General features: G+C 32.9%; 2 protein-coding genes and 1 pseudogene across 2 annotated transcripts; all 3 read left to right on the top strand.

Moving 5' to 3' along the window:
• Window positions 1-566: 566 nt before the first annotated feature.
• Window positions 567-7,823, top strand: LOC147385069 (golgi-to-ER traffic-like protein). Its single transcript, XM_086426120.1, has 12 exons — window positions 567-721; window positions 1,125-1,204; window positions 2,419-2,497; window positions 2,940-3,021; window positions 3,400-3,550; window positions 3,925-4,015; window positions 4,723-4,806; window positions 5,423-5,469; window positions 5,665-5,793; window positions 6,196-6,280; window positions 6,698-6,778; window positions 7,405-7,823. Exons 1-12 carry the CDS (start codon window positions 602-604, stop codon window positions 7,432-7,434), a joined length of 1,059 nt encoding a protein of 352 aa, XP_086282246.1. The 5' UTR covers window positions 567-601; the 3' UTR covers window positions 7,435-7,823.
• Window positions 7,824-10,652: 2,829 nt separating this feature from the next.
• Window positions 10,653-14,138, top strand: LOC147385070 (protein trichome birefringence-like 33). The gene is made up of 6 exons (XM_086426714.1): window positions 10,653-10,881; window positions 10,993-11,209; window positions 11,671-11,842; window positions 11,942-12,141; window positions 13,037-13,195; window positions 13,494-14,138. Exons 1-6 carry the CDS (start codon window positions 10,683-10,685, stop codon window positions 13,831-13,833), a joined length of 1,287 nt encoding a protein of 428 aa, XP_086282840.1. The 5' UTR covers window positions 10,653-10,682; the 3' UTR covers window positions 13,834-14,138.
• Window positions 14,139-20,266: 6,128 nt separating this feature from the next.
• On the top strand, window positions 20,267-21,358 carry LOC147385071 (abscisic acid receptor PYL4 pseudogene; annotated as a pseudogene).
• The last annotated feature ends 5,772 nt before the right edge of the window (window positions 21,359-27,130 follow it).

Below are 27,130 nucleotides of genomic sequence, written 5' to 3' on the forward strand. Positions count from 1 at the left end.
CTTTTTCAAGAGATTAAAAAAAACTGACAAAGAAATTAAAAAAAATATTACAAAAATCAATTATTTAATTAAATAAAAGAGAAAAATCAATTATTTAATTTAAGATAAAGACGAAAAATAAAAATGGAATAAGTTGTCAAAATTCCAATTTTCTATTTTTATTGTAAGGGTAGTGATAATTGCATAAATAATCAAATATGAAATCAAAGATTTTTAAACTCGTTCGAGACCAAGATGTATCGCTCGAGTTAACTCGATATCAGAGTTGAACGAGACAAACTCCCAAAGTCATTTTTTTGATTGAGTTTAACATCTCATGTACAATTTTTCGAGTTATCTCACGAGACGTCTCAAACGTATCGAAAAATCATCCGAGACGACTCAGTATCAAAACTGAACGAGACGAGACGCGATACCGAGTTTAAAAACCATGAATCAAACAGAAAAAAGGTCAAATTGAAAGAATTTAGATAAGATTAATATGAGGAATCCTATTTCAAACCCCTTCTATACTTATATTGCCATGTAGTTTGCCACGTGGCTTAATGTCCTCTTATAGACACTTGTTTATCGTCTACCATAGTTTATTCCGTAAGTCCAGATGAAATTCCTTAAAAACCTTAAATTATATAAAATTACTAATTGCGAGGAAGAAGAAGAAGAATCAATTTTCATGGCGAGAGAGAGACCCAAAAGAGGAGCATTGCCTCCCTCGCAAGAGGTAACCCTAATTTTGCCTTTTTTTCTTATTTGAAAAAAAATCAGTTTTTTTTTTTAACCCCACAATTGATGGACGGATCAAAAACCCTAATTTCTCAAAAATCGAATCACAAAGTCGAGTTTCGAATCGTATAAATGGATCTCCGATAGATTTTTTCTTTTTAGAGATTGCAAATGTTGAAAGATTTACAATGGAATATTCTTAGTTTGGGCTTGGACCCATAGCTCTGATGGGTTCAAGTACATCTTATTAAAAGAAAAAAAAAATTGAATCTTTATAAGTTAGGGATGTTGAAATGTTGATGAAGTGCTCATGCTTGCATTTTTTATTTGGGTTTAATGAGTAATTGTAGACATCTGAGTTCATTTGGTTGAATTTTGTATTATTGGCTGTTAAAATGCAGACAATAGAGAAGTTAGAGAAGACTGTAAATGATGGTAATTACTATGGAGCCCAACAGATGTACAAGTCTATTACTGCAAGGTTTGAAAATTATCTTTATTTACTTATTGGGTATCCGATTTGGTAACATTTATGTCATGGGATGTGAAACACTGATACCCACTTGCTTGGAATGCTGATTAGTGTAAATTAAGGTCGCCTATTCTACTCGGGGTACTCCAAATGGGATCCTTATTTGTATTGGAGACTTCAAATTTGTATGTAATCTTAAATCGTTGTGGTATGGGTCAGAGTCTATGTTATAGCCAGGGCAGACAGAGAAAGTATACCTTTAAAAGAAAAAAAAACCCTTTAAAGAACGAATATTTATTCTGAACGCTTTGATCCGTGTTGGAGCACATTTTATATCTCTTTCAAAGTTAAAAAAAATAATAAAAATGAAAGAAAGATTGGACTCACATGAATGTCAATCATCATGGAAATTGTTTGATGCTGGTATGTGTAATATAGTTCTCTATATATTTTGATGGTTAACTACTCCCTACCTTCATCTTGTTCACTCATTTTGGGATAAGTTGAATGTCGTTATTTTTAGAGAGCTTCTATTGCCACACCAACTTTTACTAATGGCACCACAATTGTGTGTGTGCTATTTCTTTGGTGATTTACATATGAATTGGGGTGGTGTTAGCAAAAGTTGGTATGGCAATAGAAGGTATCTATTTTTAATGTGGATGGAGATAATGAGAGCGAATTTGAACCCCCTTTCATTAAAAAAGCATTTGGCTTTGGACAGTGGAATGGAATTAACTCGTTCAACTGACCCAAATGTTCGGGATAAGGCTTTGTTGTTGTTGTTGTCGAATCTCGAATGTGGTTATTGTCAAATGATGGTTTTTACACCTCAGTAATTTTCTCCAGGGACATTTTTTTTTTAAAATCAGTACATTTAGAGCTGTGGACAATGAGCTTACCTTGGAAAATTTTGTTTTCTGTTCTTTCATTTGGGAAGAGCTATATGAGGTGATATAGGAGATCTTGGGTTTGTTCTTCTACTGGTGTAAGATGAGTAAGGACTTCGATGGAGTGTTTTTTGAGGACTTTGTTTTTAAGTGGGAGGAGGAGCTCTACTCCTTGTAGTGGCGTGTTGTGTTTTTTTTTTTTTTTGGTTTTTGTGCTTTGTATGGGGGCCATCTTGTCCTTCGTTTTATTTTATTAATACATTTATACTTATCAAAAAAAGAAAAAGAAATTAAGGCATGTGCACTGATGAAAATGTGTATACTTGATTACAGATATGTATCTTCTGAGAGGTATACCGAAGCCTTGGATATTTTACAATCAGGTGCTTGTATTCAACTGAAACATGGGCAGGTTATGTTCTTCCAAGTTTCATCTCTAATTAAAGCTAGTTTTTATCTTCTTATAATGATTATTATTATTATTATTATTATTTACATTTTACATTTTTATTATTATATATTATTATTATTATTATTATGATGATGATAATTGTTATTATTTTATGTTTAGATTATATAGTGTATGTCACACAAATTCATGATTCCAGTGAAAGTTTGCTCAATTCAATTGCTATTAATTTACTTAAAATAATATCATATGTTCATTAGATTGATCTTTATTTATTATTCAAAGTGGACTGATCTATCTTTCACCATAAAGATGAAGTTCTATTCTATTAAAACTCTCAGAGAATATGTCACGAAATATTTGTTGTCTTATTCTCCCTGATTCCTAATTTTATTTTCTTTCAGAATTTATTTTATTTATATGCTGCTACATGAAATGTTTTCAGGTTACTTGTGGAGCTGAACTTTCCGTGTTGTTTGTGGAGACACTTGTTAAAGGGAAATTTCCTTACAGTGAAGAAACTCTTGGTGAGGTTCTTTTCTTGTGATATAACTGGTACCACTTGCTTACACGTTCTCTTATTTTAGTTTTAAAATTTAGGAATTTCCCAACCCCAAATATCTTCAATATATCTTATGTATTATTGCATCTATTAATTAGCCGCTGAAAATCCATAACTGTTCTACCGAGAGTGGCCACTGTCCGACCGTAATTTTTAAAAAGTTCAGTGGTTAGAGTTGATTTTTAAACATAAATGTCATGTTTTGTCAATCAGGTTAAAATTTATCTTTTTTATGCATTGGCATGTTTTGTGGTTGGTCTACATTTTTCTTTTTTGCTTTTATTTTCTTCAGTTCTCACTTTTGTATTTCTCTTCTCATAATTATGACTGACATTTACATTAGACCGTGTCAGGAAAATTTACCAGGAATTTCCACAGTTTTCTGTGCCACAACACTTAGAGGATGATGATGACATGCAAAAGCTTTCTGAAGCCCTTGGGTTTGCAAAAACACGTGTGGAGGGTTGTTCATCATTCTTGAGGGCTGCACTCAAGTGAGATCCTTCTGTCCCCTCTCTTTCCCTCCTTGGTTCAAAAAGGGTTGCTGTGTTCATGCTTTTATTCTGTTGCCTTTGAGCACCACTTATATATGGATGCTATGAAATGTGTTCATCATCTCTTGTGTCTTTGATACTTCCTCCAAATTCTAAGTCAGGTTCTTTATGGAATCCTGTTGACATATGGTTAACACTGTGATGTGGTTGGAATGGCATCTATTATTCTCTTTGTAGTCTATCTGCTCTTCTTTTAGTCTCAGAGGGGTGCTTTATCCTCTTACATGTCTGCCAGTTCTGGTGTGCTAATTCTATGTTTTCTTCTATCATTCATTGATCCATATTCACTTGGCTATTCATGTTTCTTTCCTTAGGTGGTCTGCGGATTTTGGAGCTCCCAGAAGTGGATCTCCTGAACTACATGATATGTTAGCTGAATACATATTTTCTGAATCTCCTGAGTTGGTAATTCTATTAGGGAACTCTAGGCTGTGACTGGATCATCATACAATTTTCCTTCTTTATTTATCGGCTTTATGGTTTTCTGCTAGTTTGTTACTGATCGTCAGCCTCATGAAGTTTTCTTGGATATCTGTTTCAATAAGGCTGAAGGGAAATTCTTACAATCTCAATGCTTGTTATTTGAGTAACTTTAGGTTTCTTTAAAAAAAAAAGTGTTTTAGAAGGTATCTGACATTTGAGTGTAACAAAGGTGTCTGGCACGGAAATTTTTTAGAAAATGGGGTCTCCCTATCTAGTCCAATACATATTGCTATCAGGGTCTTACATTTTGGCAAACATCTTATAATCTTGTTTTGATTTCGAGCAAGAAATCATGACTAAGTCCTGATACAAAACTTCCAGCACCTTGACCATAATTTTGGCAAAATATCTAAATTTCAAGATTTCATTTCATTAGGCCAAGATCCCATCAAGGGGGAAGAGTAGTGCTAGATGGATGATCTCCTCGGAAATCATCATCCCCAATTTTTATGGATAAGGCTTTGGTGGTGTTGATGATTTCGATTTGTTCGTTCAGGATTGAAACATGTCTAACATCGATAATTAAAATCTTGATCATAGATAAGAGGTCTTGATGCATCATATGCTTTTACATGTTGTCTCATATAATTTGTTGGCTCAGTCAATAACAATATGCTGCTGCTTTGCAGGATATGGCTAGAGTGTCACTTCATTTTGTTCGAGGGAACAACCCAAAGAAGTTTGCTTCTGCATTAGTAAATTTTATGGGCAAGGTTAGCTTTCTTTGGTACTCGAAATCCTTTTGTTCTGATGAACATGTTTAAGTTATAATTCCTTTTTTTTTTTTTCCAAAAAACTTACGTTATGATACAAAAAATGCAACTTCACTATATTATCCCATTTGGTTAAATTGGAATCTCATTGTCATGCATTTAGTATGTTTCATTGTCTGCAGGAGCTAAACTGCTTGTGGACGAAGCTTTAATGTTTTTATTTGGCTTTTAAGTTCCATTCACATGGTTTATTTGGGTTTTTACTGTTAAAGAAGCGTCTTTCTTCTTCTCCTTTTCATCACTTCTTGAACCCTTGATCTTTGGGTTTAAATACAACATCCCTTCATTAAGACAAGGAAGCAGTGATTACAGTTAAAAGAAACTACATTTTTGTATCCAAAATTAATTTGGGCAATTTACTATTGAATATGGCATTATATTTTTTGGGATCCCTCCTCCCCCAATTTCCTTCCATTTTTTCACATTATCCAAAATTAATAGATGATTTAGCCTTATCTTTTGACAGAAAAATATACACATAAAATAATGCAATATTATACTTTGCTAAGTTCTTATCTCCAAATATGTTTGACGGGTACTCTTTTTAACAATGTAGTGCTATCCAGGTGAAGATGATTTGGCCATTGCCCGGGCAGTTCTTATGTAAGTCATCTATCTTGCATTGCACAATGCATTCTCTCCAAAATGCATTTTGGTGACATGTTCTACGAAAAACACATTAAATAATGGAAAATATGTGAAGTATTGCATATCCAAACTGCTTCTTCAATTTTAAATTTCATGTCCTTTTGCCAGATAAGGTTCTGCCACTTGTGAAGTTTAGGCTTTTTCTTGTAGGTATTTATCACTAGGAAATCTCAGAGATGCTAACTATGTCATGGATGAATTAAAGAAGCAAGCGGAATCAAAGAAGCTCGACTTTGTAGACTTAGATTTGATCAAGTTCATCACATATCTTTTACAGACGTAAGTCTTTCTTATTCATATTTGATTATGTTTCACTATGTTTTAGTGCAGGGCATTGCTACAAAGTAGAGGAAAATTTCGTGGATTATAGTTAGAATCTCTATGTATTTTGAGTTTGCTTGTATTGGCTGGTTTTCTGGATTGACGGTCCCATTTCTGTTTTCCACTCATAAAAGGTTCCCTAAGACACAAAACACTATTTTTTCAATCTAGTCCATCCAGAGAACAAATGTTTTTCACGAACATAAATTCAGAAGTTGTCAAGCAAATCGGATTGACAACCAAATATCCTTATTCAAACCATGTCAATTGAATTAAAATATCTAATATGTTAACTTTCAATTTAGACTAGCTACTATTTGACACAGTGGATAAAAGATCAATTGGTGTCCTTTCATGCAGGTTGGAAAGAGATGCTTTGCCACTTTTTAGGATGCTGCGACAAAATTACAAGTCAAGCATAGATAGAGATCCTGCATTTAATGAGGTTTGCTTCTTCTTTCATTTCTAAGGTTGATCTCGTGCTAATGTGCTTCTTGCATTATGGTATTTCCCAAACAAGTTCCTAGATGACAAGTTGGCAGTTTAACTCATTCTTTTATTTATGATATATGTGACTATTCTCCCAGGTTTGTGTATGAGAGTGCTGTTATCTTGTGCCCTAAGGGCACACGTTAAGATGCATTAAATACACTTCAAAATTTTATTTTACTACCTAAAATGTATCAAATGCTTATTTTCAGGTGTTTTAAATGCATCTTAACATGTGCCCTTGGGGCACATGTTACCAAAACCCTTTTTATTTATTTATGTGAATGATACAGCAACTAGTGATCTTCACTTGTCATTATCAGTTTAATGCGAATGCTAGGTATATGTAAATTCTAACACCTAGATGTTTTAGTTACTTGACGAGATTGCAGAGAAGTTTTATGGAGTACGACGTAGAAATCCTCTTCAAGGGATGTTTGGGGATTTTTTTAAGGTAATTAATTCTTTCTCCTTCAAGTTGATGCTGTATTTTTTCAAGTTTTCAATATATTAATTGAATAAAGTAGTAGACTATTCTTGAGGTTCTTTTTTGAACCCATCCATTTTTTTCATTGTTTTTAATGATTTGGAGAAATCATGTAATTGTTTCAACCGTATGTCGATGTAAGCAACTAAAAGAAATTGTTTATACTCCACCTCTGTACACCACACCGTGTGCGATCTTCCATGTTGGAGCCCATGAAATTCTCTGCAGTATCAATGGAGCAATTAGATTGGGTCTCTCTTAATTTCTAGGGAGAATTATTCTTTTGAGAAACTTATTTTCAAGATATTATTCAAGTCAGGCAACGAAACAATTGTTGTACATTCTCGAGAATCCAAACAAATTATCTTCTCAGATGGTCAAGACAGCGGAAAACAAAACTCCAGAGAAAACTTTATAGATTGAATCACCAATTTATAAGAATTTATTAAATTCCTATTCTGTTCTCACCTAAGATTATATTGTTTTCGAAGAATACTCTCTATGTTCTTTGATGCTTGTACTTCTTGTGGATTTAATTTCATCTTAGTTAAATCTGACCACTTTTTTTTTTTCTTTTTTTTTTTTTAATGTAGATGATGGGAGGTGGCGATGCAGCAATTTAAAGATCTCTTCAGTCTCTCTACTTAGACAAAGCAGCCGTGCTAGTCTTGGATCATGGTTATGGTTCCCAAAGGAGCGACTGACCCGTTTGGCATTTCGAAATCATTCATCTGGTGTTTCTGAAGCTCAGTGTATCTATATATAAATGCAAATTATGGAGATTTGTAAGTGTTCAAGATTTAGTATTTTTACTCAATTTCGACGTCCATGCCCCTATCTTCTCCAATAAAAAAAGGGTAAGTTGGAACACTTAAATCTGTGACTCTTGGTATTTAAGTCAATTTCTTACTTTTATGGTCCCAATCTAACTGTAGATCAGAAATTTTGAATTTGCCCAATTCTTGCAATTTTGGGTCCATCAAATTATGAACCTACATCTGGTTTATCTTAATTGTTTGAGTTCATGAATTGTGTATCACATTCATTGCCAAATGTTAAGTTTGTTTACTAGTGTTGGTTGATCTGCACATTCTACCATCAAAGTAGTAACTATTTAGGCAAAATTACTTAAAGGACCCTGGTGGAGGGATTTTTTTTCTAAATAGTCTTTAAGGTTTGGGTGGTCTCTTAATAGTTCATTTAATACACTTTTCTTTTCTTAACCTTCCCTGGACATCTCCTACCTTTCTCACGTTAACCATTCAACTCATTGTTCTCACCAAAAAAATTGTATTTTTGACATCTCAATTGAGTTTCGGAGATATTTCGTTGGAAATGATTTATGAAGGAAGAATAAGTCATTTTCAAAGTTTTTTTCAAATATTTTGAAGTTGAATGTGAAAAATTAGGATTTTTTTTTTCTTCACATTTTTCTTAATTTTTAGATGAAAATTGGTTAAGAATGATTCTTTTGGGTTGAAATTATCTAAACAAGTGGTTATCTCAAGTTTGTAATTCATCTTTTCATGTATTTTAGTTAAAAAAAAAAAACGAAAATTGAAAATGGATGGGTTTTACCGTTGTCAAGTTTACCCCTTTTTATTTAAAAAGTAGAGAACTCGATTGTAAATAGTGCAATAAAAATTGTGAACTATTAAGAAAAAATTTGTGAATTCCACACTAAGTAAAAAATTGTCAAACTTCGACAGTAAATAAAAAGTGGTGAACTTGACATTTTGTGATGGTAAGAAACTTTATTCTGTAATGATAACTTACTTTGCACCAAATCTAATCCAACAACAATTAAATAGGATCAGTTAAAATTACATATAAAATAAAAATATACTCGATAAAGTGAAATGGAGGAATAAATTTTGTTTAACTGACCTCAGAATAAGGTTAATTAAATAAAATATATAATGTAATTTAGATACTTACTCATAAATTATTAGACTTGATTTCTTTCGGATTGTATATGGTTGATCAAGAACCAATATCTAAAAGATATCGAATCGTGTTCTAGTGGATCCATATCCTAAGTTATTAGAGCAAATCGAGCCAACTGAAACTGGATCTGATCCGACCCATTGACAGCCCTTTCTCTTTCCAGCCAACTGAACCTGAAATGTCACCAAATACTCCCTTTGTCCAACCTAACTTGTCTTGAAACCTTTAAGCAAATAAGAAAATTATTTGAAATTTTGACAACTTAACGTTTCCTTGCCTTCTAATCTAAGAAACAAAAGTGATAGCTAGCTTCCCACCACCATACCTTCCCCATTACATTTCCTTTTTGTTTTTTTGGTACCATTTCTTTATGAAAAAATAAAATATAATTAAAAGCTAAAACTTCCATCATTTATTTAAAAGGATCGTACGGTCCAAATCACATAATCTGTCTAATCAAACGGCTTACATTTCTCGGAGTTGGTCCAAACTTGTCAGTATCCTACAAATTAAAAGTATAACAAAAAAAAATTATATTTTTCCATTTTTAGTTAAAATAACTTGACTAATACTACCAAACTAATAATAATAATTATTATTATTACAATAACTTGTATATGTTATGGATATTTTAGTCATTAATGTTATTTAATTGATGATATTTAGTCATTTTCTTCAACATATAATTCTTAAACGATCGTGAGGTGGCCCCTATGACTATGAGTGTCTGTTATGTTGTAGGGTCAAAATTAAAATGATATATATTTTTTTCAAATAATCATAGATTATGGTCAAGAATGGAATTTATTTATGTAGGTTGGTTTCCGATCCAATTGGTTTGGGTTTCTTGAGAAAATCAAATCGGATCCACACTTGTTGAAATCATCCTAAAAAAAATCAGCCTAATCCAAAACTTTTAAGTCATACCAATTTTATTAATCAATTGAATGCTAATCATACATATATAAGATATAATCCTGGTCGAAGAATGGAATTTATTTATGTAAGTTGGTTTCGGATTCAGTTTAGTTTGGTTTCTTGAGAAAATCGGATCGGATCCACACCTCATGTGCTTCTTCATACCTATGTATTTATTAGGTAAATTAGATATACCCTTCTATATTTTTGTGAATATTCAAAATAACCCCTTGTGTTTTCAAACTAATGACATACTCCTTGACCTTGGTCTTCTCTAATGTACTAACAAAAAATAACCCAAACACCCTCATTTTCAGTCTCAAGCCAAAAAAAAAAAAAAAAACATTTGATTTTTACTCTCAAAATCTTGCATTTTCAACCTTAATATCCTATCTACTTCACCCTTCGAACCCCGCAAAAAAAAGAAAAAAGACGATTATTTGGGATATATAAAATGATATATTTTTGGGTAGAAAAATATAGAATTTTCTGCCAAGGATTAAAAACGAATGGATTATTTGACACCCCCACGTGGCATACTCAAAATACTCTTTTGACGTGGGATGTGTCTTTTTTTCATCGAGATACATAACTGCACATATTTATGGGGATGTGCAGTTGTATTTCCCGAGGCATAAAGTCTATGGTTCTAGCACATGCCATGTCAAGAGAGTATTTTGAGCATGCCATGTGGGGAAGTCAAATTATCATGACTCATATTTTACCATAGAATTTGAAGAAATGGAAGATCATTGACTTTTGGGAGAAAAATAAAGGAGTTCTTTTTGCTAAAGGTTGAAAATGAGGGCCTTTAGGTCATTTTCTCAAAATGTCTATAACAAAAGACTGTAGTCAAAAAGGGCATACCATCAATTTTAAAACATAAGGAGGGTATTTGAAATACTCACCTAAACATGGAGGGGTATATCTAAATTCACCTTTATTTATTTGACTCTCTCGCATCTCGCATGTAAGAAAGGCTCAAGAGCACAAAAAATTGTTCCAAATGAAGCCCTTAATCTCCTCTCCATATTCTCTCTCTTTGAGAAAGACTCGTCTCTCTCCATTTCTCTTCGCTTTCATATCTTTCATCGTCTTCGTTGCTGTTCTCTACAAAGAAGATCTCAATTGCTTCTTTGGGCAACCATTTCACTTCGAACCCAACCCAGAACAACGAAAACCAGACCGACCCACATTGAAAACAGGTGAGGATACACGTAAAACTAGTCGAGTTTACTGAGTTCTACGAGTCGTGAATTCTTTTTTTACGTGAGGATTGATTCTTTTTCTGAGTGAGTTTTGTTTTTTGGGGATAGAGAACAGGTTACCGTTTGCAATTGGTGATCAGGTGGAGGGAGGGTCAGTGTGCGACGTGTTTAGTGGGAAGTGGGTTCGTGATGAGTCAACTCGGCCGATTTATGATGAGCGGGAGTGCCCTTATATACAAGCTCAGCTGACTTGTCAAGAACATGGGAGGCCTGATAAGGATTACCAGTTCTGGAGGTGGCAGCCTCATGGGTGTTCTCTACCCAGGTTGAGTTTTCCAACTTAAAAAAAGAAATTTAAGGGTCAGTTTGCATGGAAACACGCAGTAAGGAAAATGATTTTGATGAGAAAATGATGCAGTTTGAAACAATAAGAGACTAATAAAATCTTGAGTCCACCAGAAAATAACTCTTAAAGAGAAATTTTATAAAATTGAAGATGATCTTTGCATCTCAATTGCAATATCTTTTATAGAAAAAACTTTTAATCCTAGTAACATCTTGTCTCGTCCATGAACGAGACCGAGTTGTCATGGATGAGATTTAAAAAAATGCCTTGAAATTAAAACAAACCATGTCTTTGAGACGACTTGTCAACTAGGCTTGTTGGTGCACAATATCAAGCCAATTCGGACAAGCTGTCTCGGTCTCTGACAAGATTTAAAACCATGATTGATATTGAATCATTAAAGGTTTTCGCTTAATTGATATGTTCATCACCAAATACAGTTTCAATGCAACTTTTATGTTGGAGAAGCTTCGAGGGAAGAGGATGATGTTTGTTGGAGACTCTTTGAATCGGGGTCAGTTCGTTTCCATGGTCTGTCTTCTCCATCGAATCATCCCCGAAAGTGCTAAATCGATGCAAACCTTTGACTCGCTTACGGTCTTTAAGGCCGAGGTAATATTGAATTTTTCTTCATGTATTTCATTATTTACTAAATTTTCTATGTTGTGCTGCAGCCTATACTTTGAGCTTTGTTTACATGACGATTGTTAGGAGTACAATGCAACGATCGAGTTCTACTGGGCTCCATTTCTTCTAGAATCAAACTCCGATAATGCTGTTATACACAGGGGGAAAGATCGAATCATTCGTCAGGGTTCGATAAATACGCACGGTCAACATTGGGAGGGAGTCGATGTTTTGGTGTTTAACACCTATCTTTGGTGGATGACTGGCATGAAGATGCAAATTCTGTAACTCCTACCCTTCAAATGATTTCATCAGTTATTTATTTAGTTTTTTTCTTTGGATGGGGGTTGGGGGTAACAAATCAAGTTACACAAGAAGGCTAAATTACAGTGTTGTTAGCGGTTTTCAAAATAGAAAAGCTCACATAATTAGGCTAGAAGCCTTACTAAGGCTACTCTTTAAAATATTTGAAGATAGGGGATACCCCCACTGTGGTGATAAAATATTTTTACCACACATGGTACTGTACACCCATTTTTATTTTTATTTTAAATTTACTTTTTTACTCTTATTCATCAACTTCAAATAAATGCAGAGAGTCCCCTAGGCTTACTAAGGGTGCGTGGGCTCACCTCTTGGCATCCAAAAACATGATTCGATGCTTCAGGGTTGTAGAGGTCAAAATTATATGAATTTTGATTTTTTTTTTCAAAAATAAATTATTTTTCACCATTGAATTTCATTTTTAAGTTTGGGAGTTACGTGAAAGTTCGGTAGCTGTTCATTTTCAAAACCTTGGATCTAGTTCAAAAGAAATTATTTTTTTGATATGAGATATTATATGAAACTTAAGGGGTTGTGGCGTTGGATTTCTAATGTGGTAATCCATTTGAACAAAAAAACCTTTAATAAGGCTCAAAATCTTACTATGTTAATAAGGAAAAGGTTTCATATGCACATACTACAGAGTATAAAAGTAAATGCAAGTATAATATCTGTTCAGTAAAAAGATTTCATTATCAAATAAGAGATATCTACTATATGTTAAATATTTTTAAAATTTAATGGCATGGTAATTTTGGCTTCTCGCTTACCCTATTTGGTAAAATACCCCTACTTTTTTTACTTTTTACTTTTTTATTTTTTATAATAAATAACTCGTTTTGTTATCATCGATAGGCAAGGGTCTTTTGACGATGAGAAGAAAGAAATCACGGAGATGGAAACCGAAGATGCCTATCGAATGGCAATGAAGAGTATGGTGAATTGGGTACATAGGAATATTGACCCCAAGAAGGCTAGGGTTTTGTTCACTAGCATGTCACCTTACCATGAAAAGTAAGTGAATTACTCCATAGCTGATTTTTGTATTTTAAAGAGAACTTGTTTTTGAGCTTGGATATTATTAGTAATTGAACATAAGATGCATTGTTAATGCCATGAGATACATTCGTAAATTAAGGGGGCGGAGTTACAATATTTTTTTGGTGTATTATTCTTAAGAATATGCATTTTATACATGTATTATTTGTGACATAATCAAAACTATACATGCACAAGTGGGCATACACACACACACACACACACACACACACACGTACGCATGCAAATGTGCCTAATCATGGACGCTTGGCAGGAGCATTGAATGGGGAGATGGCCCCGGAGGCAATTGTTACAATCAAACCACTCCTATTGAAGATCCAACATATTGGGGCAACGGATCCCGCAAAAGCATAATGAAGGTAATTGAAGAAGAATTTAGTATATCTACGGTACCCATTACATTTCTCAACATCACCCAACTATCAGAGTATCGTAAGGATGCGCACACATCGATATACAAGAAGCAGTGGAATCCACTTACTCCAGAACAGTTAGCAAACCCAGTAAGCTACGCTGATTGCGTGCATTGGTGTTTGCCTGGCCTTCAAGATACTTGGAATGAGCTCTTGTACGCTAAGCTTTTCTATCCCTAAAAAACCAATAATGTTTTGTTTTTGTAATTCCTTGTTTTGGTCTCTTTTTACAAGATTTTGTAGGGAGAGCATGTGGAGGGTAACATTTTACCTTACTTGTATCCATAAAAACTTTTGCACCAAAGCAACATATTGTGATTGTTAGAGGGAATTTATTCCTTTTTTTTTTTGTAGCACTTGTTTTGCTTCATTCTCATTGTACCAACAAAACTCCTAGAGCGTGTCTGTTGGGCTTTTCTCCATACAATTTAGGCCCATATTTTGTATTCTTTATTATTATTTTAAATAAAGTAATATTTTGATCAGGTTTTAGATAAGTACTCCACTTTCGGCCGTGTTTGTCCATCAAGAAAAGGTATTCAAGGTGTGGTATAAGATACGTTATCCCTGAAATTTGTGTTTGTTCAAGGATAAAAAAATTAAGCGGATTTAAGTATTTCAATAGGAGCTTAATGTGACCAAAAAACTTGGAAAGAGGAATCCCACCAAAACCCTGGGATTCCTCTTTCCCACTTTTTGTAAAATTCCATTTTCTTTAAAGAAAAAAATATTTTATTTTATTTTTTCAAATTCATTGCAAAAGTTGAATAAAGCCTCACATAATCAAACTCTAATATCAATATTTCTCAATTTACATCTGGCCCTCCCTCTTTTTCTCTCTCTTCTTTGAGAAACATTTTCCTTACTAACTTAGTAAGATTTTAAGTCTTACTAAGGGTAGTTTTACTCAAATAGATTTTAACATTAACAATCCAACATCACAACCCTCTAAATTTCATATATATATTGATCCAAGGTTTTGAAAATTGATGGCTACCGAACTTTCACATAACTGTCAAAATTAAATTTGAAATTCAATGGTAAAAAAAATAACATTTTTTGAAAAAAAAAAATCTAAGGTTCATAGAATTTTGTCCTCTACAACCCTGAAGGATTGGATCATGTTTTTTGATGTTACTAGGTGAGCTAAGGACCCTTAGTAAGGGTGAAATCCTTACTATCTTTCTTTTACATTATGAAAAATTGAGACATAACTGACCATAATGGAGAAGTGTTGCATGTCTAAACAAATGATTAAGAGCAGAAAAGAAAAATAAGATAGAAAAGTTATAGTAAACTATTATTTAATGACTAAAAAGTTTAATAAAATTTCAATATGTTCACATGGCTTAATTAATAGCCCAAACTAATTACAAGTTTTGATTAATTTGAAATTTCAGTTTAGTTAATTTCATATATAGATTCAAAATTTTAATGGGTTTGAATTATTTTTATTGTTACAAAGAATTTTTTGTCGGCTAATAAATGTAGAGTGATTTTCCCAAATCATGATGATGAATAATTCTTATGTTTATTAAAATATAAATTTTTTTCTTAAGATTTTATTTTGTGATATTTATTTTGGTTAAAAAATTTATACCAAATTTGAATGAAATATTTATTACACTAAAGTAGGCATCAATTATGAACATTAAACCCAAATCAAGATTAATGTCAAACAAACATCATGAAAGCTAATCCGGCTTAGGATTTACTATTATAAGGTAAAAAAATCCAATTCAATGTAAAACGATTTTTGTTGTGGCCAAATAGACTCTTAAGGAATTATGATTTTGTTGGGATTAGTGGCTAACTTTAGGAGATACCACCTATCCATGATCTTCATAAGGAAAATACATTCGTTGATGGGAAAAAAAGTTAAAGGGATAGTTTTAAGAGGGTCTCTAATCTTGTAAGAAAACCTACATTGCCTATGTTTAGAAGATCATAGGCTTGTTTGACTCTAATAAAAGGTGTTTGTTGAGGAAAAACAAGGACAATCGAAATAAACACAAATCACACACAGAAACATAGATTTTTAAGTTGTTCCCTCAAGATTGAGGTATACCCACGGATCACACCGATTCCACTATGAAGAGAAAATCCGTAATTACAAATTACACTATTTTACCAAAAAATAAGAAATATAAATACCTCAAGAAATCTAAGCATGATCGATATGAACGCGTAGCTTGATTTACAGTATCTCTTTATTGACTAGAAATATCATGCTCCACAAACAACAACAGTGCCAGCTTATTAATTTGGATAAAGTCTGTGAGTGTTAATACCATGACTTGAGTTCAAAACCTGGCTAAACTATCTAATTACTAAATCACTAAGCTCACTTGCTAAGGGAAAACAAAAAAATTATATTCTAATTATTGTCAATTTGGTCAATTCCAATTATTTTAAAGATTGCCTTTACTCTTTCTTTCTATATCCAATAGACAATCCACTTATATTTGACTGCTGGAAGCATTCATGCACAATTTCTTTGAAATTACCTAACTTCTATAAAGGGATTTTATTGTGCATGTCTTGTTATTCATCTAAACATCTTAGGTACGAGGTGATACATATATAATAGGAGATAAATCATATTTTAACTCATAGGGATACTTGTACTAATACAGAAATCATTTTGATTTCTATAAGAATGGTTTAAAATATCGTATCAATTAATGAAAAAATTGATATGGTATCGGCCAATACATTTGATACAAACCAATACATTCCTGAAACATCGAATGTTTTAGGGTCAATGTTTCGTATCGATCTTGACTGATATCGATACATTCCGATATTTTTAACCATGACTATAGGCTCTAACCCAATAAATGTATTAACAAGTTGTAAAGAAGGGTCTTTGGGAGATAGCTTCATGGGTCTTTAATTAAAGGGTGAATTGTCACTTCGTGAGCTGAAAATATGTTATTTACGATTCCGACTAACTATTTATTTTAATTATAAAAATGTGAATGATCACATTTTTGTTAAAAAAAATTTAGAATGATAACTAATTCAGTGGTTTAAAGTGACTATTTCGCAGGTTTAAAGTAACAATTTCGAATGTTTAAAGTGACTCTTTTCAATTAGTCATTTTAAACCTGCAAATTAAATTGTCACTTTAAAAACCTCAGAATTTGTTATTGTTCACATTTTGGTAATTAAAATGAATAGTGAGCCAGAATAATAAATTGGTCAAAAGTTGATCAATTTTCTCATAAATATCCTCAAATAAAGAAGTGGTCTGAAAAAAAAAAAATCCTTTGGAGAAGACTAGTTTACATGAGGAGGCCTTAACTGCAAGTTGATTGGAGTGGATAAGTCTAGATAGAGAAATGTACAAAAGACCAAAAAAAGATGGGGTCATGATAGAGAATAAAGAAAAGGTGACAAGAGATAGAGTAAAAGGGCATATAGTCTGGCGGGATATGTGGGAGAAGCTTGAGGGCAGATCCTCTACTCTTGATGTTGAGTGACATACCCAACCCTAAAATGATTTTTTGCCATGTGGCACATCTTATTTAGCCCAATGTTGTGGACTTATAAAATAAGAGTCGTCTTAGAGTGACTGCCCAGGGCACTGCATTCTACACTGAACTGATGTGAAAGTGTGCACGGAACCATAAATGATTTTCCTCGAGATACAAGTAAAAGCATCAAAGGTTTCGTGCACACTTCCACGTTAGCTCACTATCGAACACAATGCCCTACGCATTAACCACAGTATTTTCCTTAAAAGAATAAAAACAACAAAGATATAAGATTCAAATATGTTTGGAGCACACCCAATGCTAAATTCATAAGGCCGATGGTAGATAATTATATAATCCAACGGTAATTAAGTGAGAGGGTAAATATGTACCTCGAGGCATTTCAATACCAATTGTCCCCAGAGCGATACTTTAATTCATCGATGTGGAACTTGTAAAATCGACTCTGATGCATAAGTCAATTCCTCACAATCATTCAAATTAGAATCTCATAATCATGAGTTTGATAACCAGTATGAACATTTATTCGTCAAGAGCCACCGGGCACACCCTCACTTACCTAGTGCATGTGATGTGCGGGCGTTGTACGTTCCCCGGGACTAGTCCTTGGACAAGGCCATGGTCTATGGACTAGGAAAATCCTAGATACGGTCCTGGTCCACTGTTTACAGGGATGATCAGTTATCAAAACATAAATAAAGAAGAAAATTCTCATATAAGCGTATTCCTCTTTTTTTTTCCTTGAAAAACTTTTTATCAAATTTAAATCTCATTCCTACTCAAGAACTCAACATTTTTTGTATCACGTATCTCTGGAGACGAGCATCTAATTTCTTCTAATGCAACGGATCGATTGGCTTGATAAAATTCCCCTTGTTGAGATTGGGTTGATGAATCACTCTTAAGAATCATTGGTTACTAACTCCAACCATGGTCACAATGTCAGAGTATAAGTTTAAAATGGCAAGAGAAAATTTTGACAAAAAAAAAAAAATTGATGAAGTATTTGATATAAAAAATATTTTAAAAATTATGATATATATTAGATATTTATTTTAATTTATTATATATTTTCAATATAATATGTTCTCAAACATAATTATACATGTTATGATAAAAAAACAATTTACTCATCAACATAACTTTTGTTCAAAATAATAAACTATTGAAAATAAAAGAAAAATCATGACATCAAGACATTATCATTAAATCTCATATTTTTACAATTATGATTCACCAAATTCTATTATGTATCAAATCTCACATATAAAAAAAAAAGTTTTTTTTTTTTTTTTTTGAAAAAATGTGTTTAAAATAAAAAGAAAAAAAAAAAAAAAACGAATCGTCAGAGATGCTAGCACGTTTTAAACGCGTTTTTTTCAGAAAAAAAAAGAAGATCAGTTTTTGTTACTATGGCTCCAACAATGCTGAGGTATTTCTATTTGTCTTATTCACATTTTTAGAAATGATCAATCAAGGGGATCTTTTTTAATATGTATATATCACTTAAATTGTCGGCAAAAAATAATTCAATATGTAATTGACCATAGATATTGTGACACGTGGCAAAGATTAGACATGATGTAGAATAAAGTTACTCAACACCAGGAGTAGGGGATCTGAACTTTGCCTTAAATAGGGGGAAATTGGACAAATTTCTAACCCCTCCCACTTGTTCAAAATCGTCTAAAACGGAGAGATGCTTATCTCTCATCCACCGGTTCACACCTCATGCAACTTGCAAGTGGGTCGTCCATTTGCTAAGATATTAATTAAAATACCCATCTCTTCTGTAAAATTACAAGTGCACCACTTTGTCTTGTTGTGTGACATTGGAAACTCTTTCTAACGAATTGGCTAAAATGCCCTTTAATGTGTTTGTTTATCACTACATATGGTTGGACAAAGAAAAACTAACCAAACCACGTGCATGACCCGTTAATACATATGCCAAGGAATTTGACTATCAATGACCTATGTGTTAGGCAAGTGTGTGGCATAATGACAAGTCCAAGGGAACTACATAAGATGACATTTCTCGACAAATGAGACTGATTTTTAGAAGACTTGGAATTATATAATTTGAAATCAAAGATGCGTTCAAGATACTTGTTAGAGCAAGATATTCAAATTTTCAATAATATCTCAATTACTTCATCAAAATTGAAATTAATTTAATCATTGAAATGTTATTGAAGGGGGAGTGGATTCTCTGTTGTACTTTTTTTTTCTTTTTCTGTAATAGATTTAAATGGTTGAGAGATTGTCATATTAACAAAATAGTGAATCCACACAGTTTAAAGTTTGGGAGTTCAGTGTTTAATAGTATTCAAAACTTTTGATGGTGGTTATTATTATTATTTTTTCATGTCTGAATTTGATTTATGCTTAGTAAAATAGAGGATTGAGGTGTTATTGATCATCAAAGTGACTCTATCCTCCCACTGTGAAAAAAATCACTATAGGAAACTAAAAAATAGTACTAGAGAGGATTTGTACCTTGCCATGTGAATTTCTTATAAATATGGTTGAAGTACTAATTCCATTCAATTTTCTAAAAAGTTGTGCTGAATTAACTCAAAAAGAATAAAAAAAATCAGCAAATCTCAAGAAAAGAAAATCTATGATTCTGGGCATATTCCACATCAGTATAGTTGTGATTTTTTAACTAAAAAATTTTCACTCGATCTATACTCAGCCGATATGTTAAGGACACAAAATCAAAGATCTTTTTCTTCGGGATACACAAGGAAACGATCAATAGTTTTATGACCTTACCATGTCAACTGAATGCAAATTTTCGAGTTAGAAAATCATTAACGATTTGGGTATCTTTTTTTGAGTCGATTAAATATATAAACATTATATAAATTGTATTCTTGGGTGTCCTAAAACATTCAAAAATTGATATCTTTACCTAACAACAATGCCATTTCGCACTCTTTTCATGGCCTTTTCTTCATTTTGAACATTTTTCTTGAGGATCAGGATAAGCTTGTAATTTCACTAATTTTCTAATGAAGGGTGTCTTTAGTAATTTCATCTCTACCAACTTGCAGTATTTTATCACCCCACTTGTCCTCTCTCTTCTTAAATACAGCTCAGGATCCCCCAACCCTTCTTCTTACAAAACTGAAAAGAGACAGAGAAACAGAAAGAGAGCAGAGAGAGAGAGAGAGGACAGAGCAGAGAGAGAAGAAATGCTTTCAACTACTCCTAAATCCTCTATCCAACTCCACAGAATCACCATCACCGCCACCGCCACCGCCACCACCACCTCTAACTGCAAACAATCTCAGCCCAACACCCAACGTGTCCCTCTACCCTGCACCACTCCCGTACCCGACATAGTCGCACGTCATCACACCCACACCATTGGATCCGACCAGTGTTGCTCAGCGGTCATCCAACCCATATCCGCACCCGTATCCACCGTATGGTCCGTAGTTCGCCGCTTCGACAACCCACAATCATACAAACACTTCGTCAAAAGCTGCCACGTGTTGACGGGACATGGAGATGTCGGCACTCTAAGAGAGGTCCAAGTGGTATCTGGATTACCCGCTGGATCAAGTACAGAGCGTCTCGAGATACTCGACGAGGAACGACATGTTATTAGCTTCAGAGTTGTTGGCGGGGACCACAGACTCGCTAACTACAGATCCGTGACAACGCTCCATCCTTCGTCAAGCGGTTCTGGAACCGTGGTTGTTGAATCGTACGTAGTTGATATCCCACATGGAAATACCAAGGAAGATACTTGTGTGTTTGTCGACACTATTGTAAGGTGTAATCTTCATTCTTTGGCTCAGATCGCTGAAAATTTGACCACTCATAGCCGGTCATTTTCATGAATCTCTCTCTCTCTCTCTCTGTTTTTTTATTTTTATTTTCTGATTAATCTTCACCGTTAATTTCCTACTACTTTGGAGATCATCTGTTATGATTGCTTCTGAAGTATAGTGTAAATGATGGCGCGAGACGATCCGTTACGATGATCATGCCGGTACAAGAGTTGCTCTTTGTTAGCCTTACTTTTTTTTTGGTTTATTATTTTTATTACTTTTTTTTTTTTTGGGGGGAAATTAAATAAATGAAATAAGCAGTGTGAATTAAACTGTTTTTTTTTTATTATATATATTTAGAGTAATGTAATGTAGCCTTCTGGATTTATATGTTTTTATATAATTATTAATATGTCCAAACTAGCCTTGTGAAAGTTATACAATTCCTTGACATGAGAGTTGCTATTTCGATTTATATAGGAATTGGTGTGGCAACAGTAGCCCTCGAAACTTGAGAGATATTAATCCCTTCATCTCATTTTTTTAAAAAAATAAAAAGGGCAGTGTTACAGTCAACCCTAGCGAATCATCGTCCTAAGCCCTGCATCATTGTGTGGTACTCAAGATTTGTGCTCCACAAATCTCGAAGATCATAATGGTGTTCGAGATTCACAATGCACATATCTCAAAGTGTCTAGTTTATGGTAGTGATGTATGTTATATCAGTCCAACTAATTATATTAAAGAAAAATAGAAAAACAAAAAGGCGTTACTAAATCACATCCACCGTCAAAGAGACCTCAAAATGTGTAAAACAAGATCTTGTTATTCGTAAGACTTGTTTTGTGCATCTCGAGGTCTTTTTTATGGTGAATGAGACTTAGTAAGGCTAGTCGGACTTTTAAAAAAATATATTAGATAACATTTTTGTTGTTATAATAATTTTATATGGTTGGAACAAATTTGATATATGAGATTATCGAAAAGTTTGAAATTTTATTAGTGAAATATTTACTAACATATAATTGAGGATGAATCAAGAAGCTTCATCTTTTTCTATTGAATTATAGTATTTCATTTTAGCATATTTTTATGAAATATATCCGAACGTTTTTATTTCCATAAGGTCTAAAACAAACTTTAACTTATAATTTTATTTGTACAAATTTTAGTGGAAATTATATTCCATTTTGCGAAATAATTAGGTGAATAATGAGTTTTGACAGAAACAATCATACTTTAAGTATTATTTTTTTTTTCCTTTGTGAAGCAAGAAAAGAAATATTACTAGAAAAAGAGAAGGAAAATTAAAAAATTATGGTGTTTGGGAGATTCATTTGATCTCCAACAAACACCTTTTTAACAAGAAAAGGAAGAGAATTAACAAGGGAAAAAAAAAAAAAGGGCACTAAACTCAGCCATTGAGATCATCCTTGAGCATACTTTAGGTATGAAAATGAGAGATTTCAGTGAAAATATTTCTATGAATAGTAAATTTAGGTAAACGTATCTGTCCTTCGAGATCTACTATAGGTAGGATTTGAGAACCTTATGATGGGTTACTATCCAAAAAGATTCGGAGAGCACTTCTATGGAAGCACCCATCAAGCAATAAAGAGGCGGTTCTTCCCATGACTAATTCACCAATGACTCTATTTATAATTAAACTAATGATAATTTGACTTGAATAGACTTACTTGGTCGACGTGGAAAATGCACAAAGCATCAAAATCGTTGATCGTTTTCCTTGTGTATCTCGAAGAAAAAGATCTATGATTTTATGCAATTGCCATGTCGATCGAGTACAGAATGAGTAAAAATTTTCGAGTTAAAATATCACGACTCTTATAATTATGGTCAATCAATACAAATGGGATTAGTGATTAGCAATTAGTAAGTAAAGCCAGATTTTGAATTGAAGTTGGGGTATCAACACTTATAATTTAACCAAAGGTGAAGTCACCCTATCAAACAATTAAGAAGCAGCTTTTCTAATGGCGAAGTCACCAATTTATTATTATGGTCAATCATTAGAGAGATTGGTAGCTAGTAATTAGTAAGTAAAAGCAGTTTTTGAATCAAAATTTTGGAGTCAAACACTCCTAATTCAACAACTCACTAAGTTTTTATAAATATAATTTTTTCAACCATGTGGAGAGATTCTTGGGCTTCCACTCCTTGAGATGAACCTTGTATTTTGTTGTTGGCTTTGATCTCGATCTAACGGTCTTCATCTTCTTTCGACGATGGTTTGACTCTCTTATGCTCTTTTGTGGCTTTTGACACAATAGAAAGTAGAATACAAAATGGTTGAGGCCCTGGTGTGGTGCTTTCCAATAATCCTCCGATGATTTTGTTAGTAACAATGTAATTCAGAGAAGATAAAAGTTGAAGAGTGGAGAAGAAGATAAATAGTAGACTAACAGAGAGAATTTTACTTGTAGAGATCTAGCCAACCCTTTTCTCAGTATGGTAGGTTGATTTTTATAGATGAAATACAGAGTCAAGTGTTACCTTACGATTGATCCAAGTATTTAGATGAGTTGCTCAGTTGGGGTACACTTGAATGTTGTGAAAGATGGGTCCATCACCTATTAGTAAAAGTTTAAATTTGATGTGAAAGTGTTACAAGTCATCAATGCAAAGTAAATAAATATAGGACTCGGACATGTAATGTCTCATAAACATGACAAGACCTTATTTTGTATTTATCCATGTGAGAGGACATTTTTAAACTCAAATACTTGCTCGAGAATTTTTATGTGCAATGGGTCTGGTCGAGTATGTGATATCGCTCATATGTGAATTGCTTTAACACATGTATTTTTAAATGAATCTAGGAGCTGGGGTTTTTCCTTTCTTGTGAAGTTAGCTTTGTACCTTGGGGGTGAACGAGTCAAGGCACGCCACACTCTCATGTTTTGATAAGTTTCATGCTTTTGTCACAAATGAGGGGACTTGGCGTATGTAAGAGTTATTATCTCCTTTAGGTATGTCTTAATAGGCTATACACTCTGAGTTTCAGTAGAGTTTTGACCGAATTGATAAGTTCTTTTTAAGTTGATCGTAGATTGTTGTCCTATACTCATCAACCTAATGTCCTATCATACTCTGTTTTTTGGTGATCTTGGTTTTACCAAACTTACATTCTACTTACGTGATTTAAGTTCATTTCCTTCTTTGTTATTCTTTAGCCTTGTTTATGTGTTGAATCGTGTACCTTCAATTCTCACCTTGATCTGTAATTGCCTAATAACATTGTTCTCAATTCCTTGGTATAAGTGTATTAGTCTTCTAATACCTTTGACGGGATGTTCGTGTTTCTTGTACTCGACTGAAACTGTGCTTCGTACTCATTTTGGTAGGAATACAAATTACTATTTTCCGATGAGATGACAACGACGACATCAATAAAACAATGAAAATAAAAAAACAATATCAAATTAGAGGTAACCCGACTAAGTTTCCAATTTGATTAGAAATGTTTCCAGATTTTCTTGTGAATTGATCTTTTAGATTTGTTTTGATTAATTTAGTGTATTATGAGTAAATCATTTGCCCTAAGAAAATAATTATTTAATTCATATTGATGAAATTGTTATTTATTTTGTTTTTCAATTTTATTATTATTATTTTGTATGTCGGCGGGGGGTAGGTGGGCGGGGGAAAGGAAGTATATTGTATTATCACTCAAAAACTTTACCAACTTAACAAGTTATTGTGAGGAATTCTTCCCTTTGATCTTAGACTTCAAGATAAACAATGTCAACCTACTTTGGATTTTCTTTACTAGTAGCACGGGTGTGGTACGTGCCAAAGAGATTTCAATGTATAATTTAGATCCATAATATATATATAATATAACCCACAAAATTTAGATAAAGAAACACATTCATTTATATAGACTTACTCCTCTTTTATCAGAAACTCTCCTTTCTTATTGTTATTGAAATATTCCTCTCCTTATTTTTCTTGATTGCGATCATTGTTGCCATAAATCTCATCGTCGGTTGCATACAGATAATATATTCCCTCCAAAATGTTAGACATATATCCTCTAGTCTTCCAACTCCCTTGGACAAGAGTTAATCCTGTCCTAAATGTTTGTACAAGTACCCTAAATCTCGATTGCGATATTTATTAATTTTCCATCATATTATTAATTTTATAATACTTTAGAATAAGCTAGAAATTTGTTCTCCAAAAGTTCATTCATGGAAGGATTAAAACATGTTGCATTAAAACACTAAAATTTTATGGGAATCAATAATATTTGCATGGCAACTTGGTTTTATAACTCAACTTGTTGAGTAAAGAAATGCAAGTTGGCTCTTTTCTTCTTTTTTTGTCCTTTCTTTTCTATGATGTTGTGTGTTAAATGTGAGATGAGTATCCAAGTTGGCTTGCAAGTTGGTTCGGTGGCTTTAATGATCTCGTGGGCTCTTTTTTTAATATTTGAATGCTTTAGCCCCACTCATTTTCTTAGTCTCATGGGTCGCTTTTTTCCCCCTTTGTCGAAATTTGACTTTAACTACACTCCCTGGATATCAAAATTACCTAAATTTGCACAAAGAAACTTACACCTCTCATTTATTAAATAAAAATTCCTAAAGCCTTGAATGAGTCTTGTATCTTCAAGTTGGATTTGATCGTATAGAACAAGTCTAGCTCTCATGACTTGAATAAAATCCACCATTCAATTATGTCCAAGTGATTTTGATTAGACATATAATTAATAAATTATTAATGATGGATCCGACAAAGGACAAGATAGTCTGGTCGAAGACCCCACACCCAAGGAGACTAATGGTTCCCACAAAAAATATCTTAATTGGTCATCAAAATAAGATGGTATCCATTCTCATCAATTAGTAAAAATGGGAGCACAATTGGAAGACTAACACCACTTTAATATTTGAATACTAAATATAAAGCCTTACAAAGAGAAGATCCATATTCTTATGTAGAGATCATGAGTCTTTTAATTTGTTTTAGAACAAACAACATGTACAAATTATTATCTAGGGGGGTAGAGAACACCTTACCAAATTGATGAAGTGCGAAGGCTGAAGAAAAACATAAACCACTTAACACCATCCCATACACCTTGAGATTTAATTGTGATGAGTCAAGTTGATTTGTGATCAATGTGATTTCTCTCAATCTCTTTTATATAATACTTGTGATTAATTAATGTAGGACAAGTTGCAGAAGAATTCATAGAACGTTTGGATTGTCAAAAGTCAAAGCGTAAGGTTTAAGCCCACGGGACCAATGGATCCAATGGGTGACGGAGTTAGAATCATCCGTTGAGACTCATTCCTGAATGGAAACATTCAGATCTTCAATATCAATGCTTTGTGATGGAGTTTTCATTTTTAAACTTAGTTCTTTCGTTTACTCTATTTTTTAGACGATTTTGTCATTATAGAAAAATTTAGTTTTGTTAATAACTTTAGTTATACAAATTAAAATCACACACTGTGGATTTTACCTTACTTCTAAGGTTAAGTAATATTCATTTTTATGCTTAGGTCATTTTTACTATTTTTAGTATTTATTTTGCTATTTTTTTGTTTTACTATGATTAAAATTCTTTTCTTATAAAAGGGTTGTAATTATAATGCAGAAATCATCTTCTATTTAATAAAATTCCTCTGTAAGAGCTCTTTTCGGTGGATTTCAGATTTTATTTTTTATTTTTTATTGTTTCACGCTGCGTCATTGGTTTGTTATTTAACATCTTTTATGTAACTCACAATGCTCTTTTAGAAACTATCATGATTTTCGGTATCTAGTTAGTGAGGCAAGTATTTCGTCATTTTTATGGATCCTAGAATTGTTAGATATTTCTTTATCTTAAGATAACACACATATGATGATGGGAGATAAAAAAAAAAAAAAATTTTGTCTCCAAATATATTTAAAATTTAATTTCAATAATTAAAAATTGTTCAAATTTTGCAATGTAATAAAAAAAAAAAATAGTAACTAAAAATTAACTTGAAAAAATAACAATGGTTTGCCTCCGCTCTATTGAAAGGTGTTATTCCTACAGCGACTTTATTAATGAATGCATGATGGAATCAAATCAAAGAATTTCTTGCTTGTTCTTTTCGAAGTCTTCCTCTCATTAATGTAGAGGTGGCTCCATGTTCAATCACTTAAGGGTAGTCTTAATATTCCATTTAT

Source organism: Akebia trifoliata, chromosome 15 (assembly GCF_017979445.1).
Source record: "Akebia trifoliata isolate Shusen 1 chromosome 15, ASM1797944v1, whole genome shotgun sequence".
Lineage (NCBI taxonomy): Eukaryota > Viridiplantae > Streptophyta > Magnoliopsida > Ranunculales > Lardizabalaceae > Akebia > Akebia trifoliata.

Excerpts from the sequence above, each read along its gene's own strand:
- LOC147385070 (XM_086426714.1), top strand. The coding sequence starts at position 10,683 with ATGAAGCCCTTAATCTCCTCTCCATATTCTCTCTCTTTGAGAAAGACT. Across the intron at positions 10,882-10,992 it reads CCGACCCACATTGAAAACAG|AGAACAGGTTACCGTTTGCA; the intron begins GTGAGGATACAC and ends TTTTGGGGATAG. Across the intron at positions 13,196-13,493 it reads ATGTCACCTTACCATGAAAA|GAGCATTGAATGGGGAGATG; the intron begins GTAAGTGAATTA and ends GACGCTTGGCAG.
- LOC147385069 (XM_086426120.1), top strand. The coding sequence starts at position 602 with ATGAAATTCCTTAAAAACCTTAAATTATATAAAATTACTAATTGCGAG. Across the intron at positions 4,016-4,722 it reads TTTCTGAATCTCCTGAGTTG|GATATGGCTAGAGTGTCACT; the intron begins GTAATTCTATTA and ends GCTGCTTTGCAG. Across the intron at positions 5,794-6,195 it reads ATCACATATCTTTTACAGAC|GTTGGAAAGAGATGCTTTGC; the intron begins GTAAGTCTTTCT and ends CCTTTCATGCAG.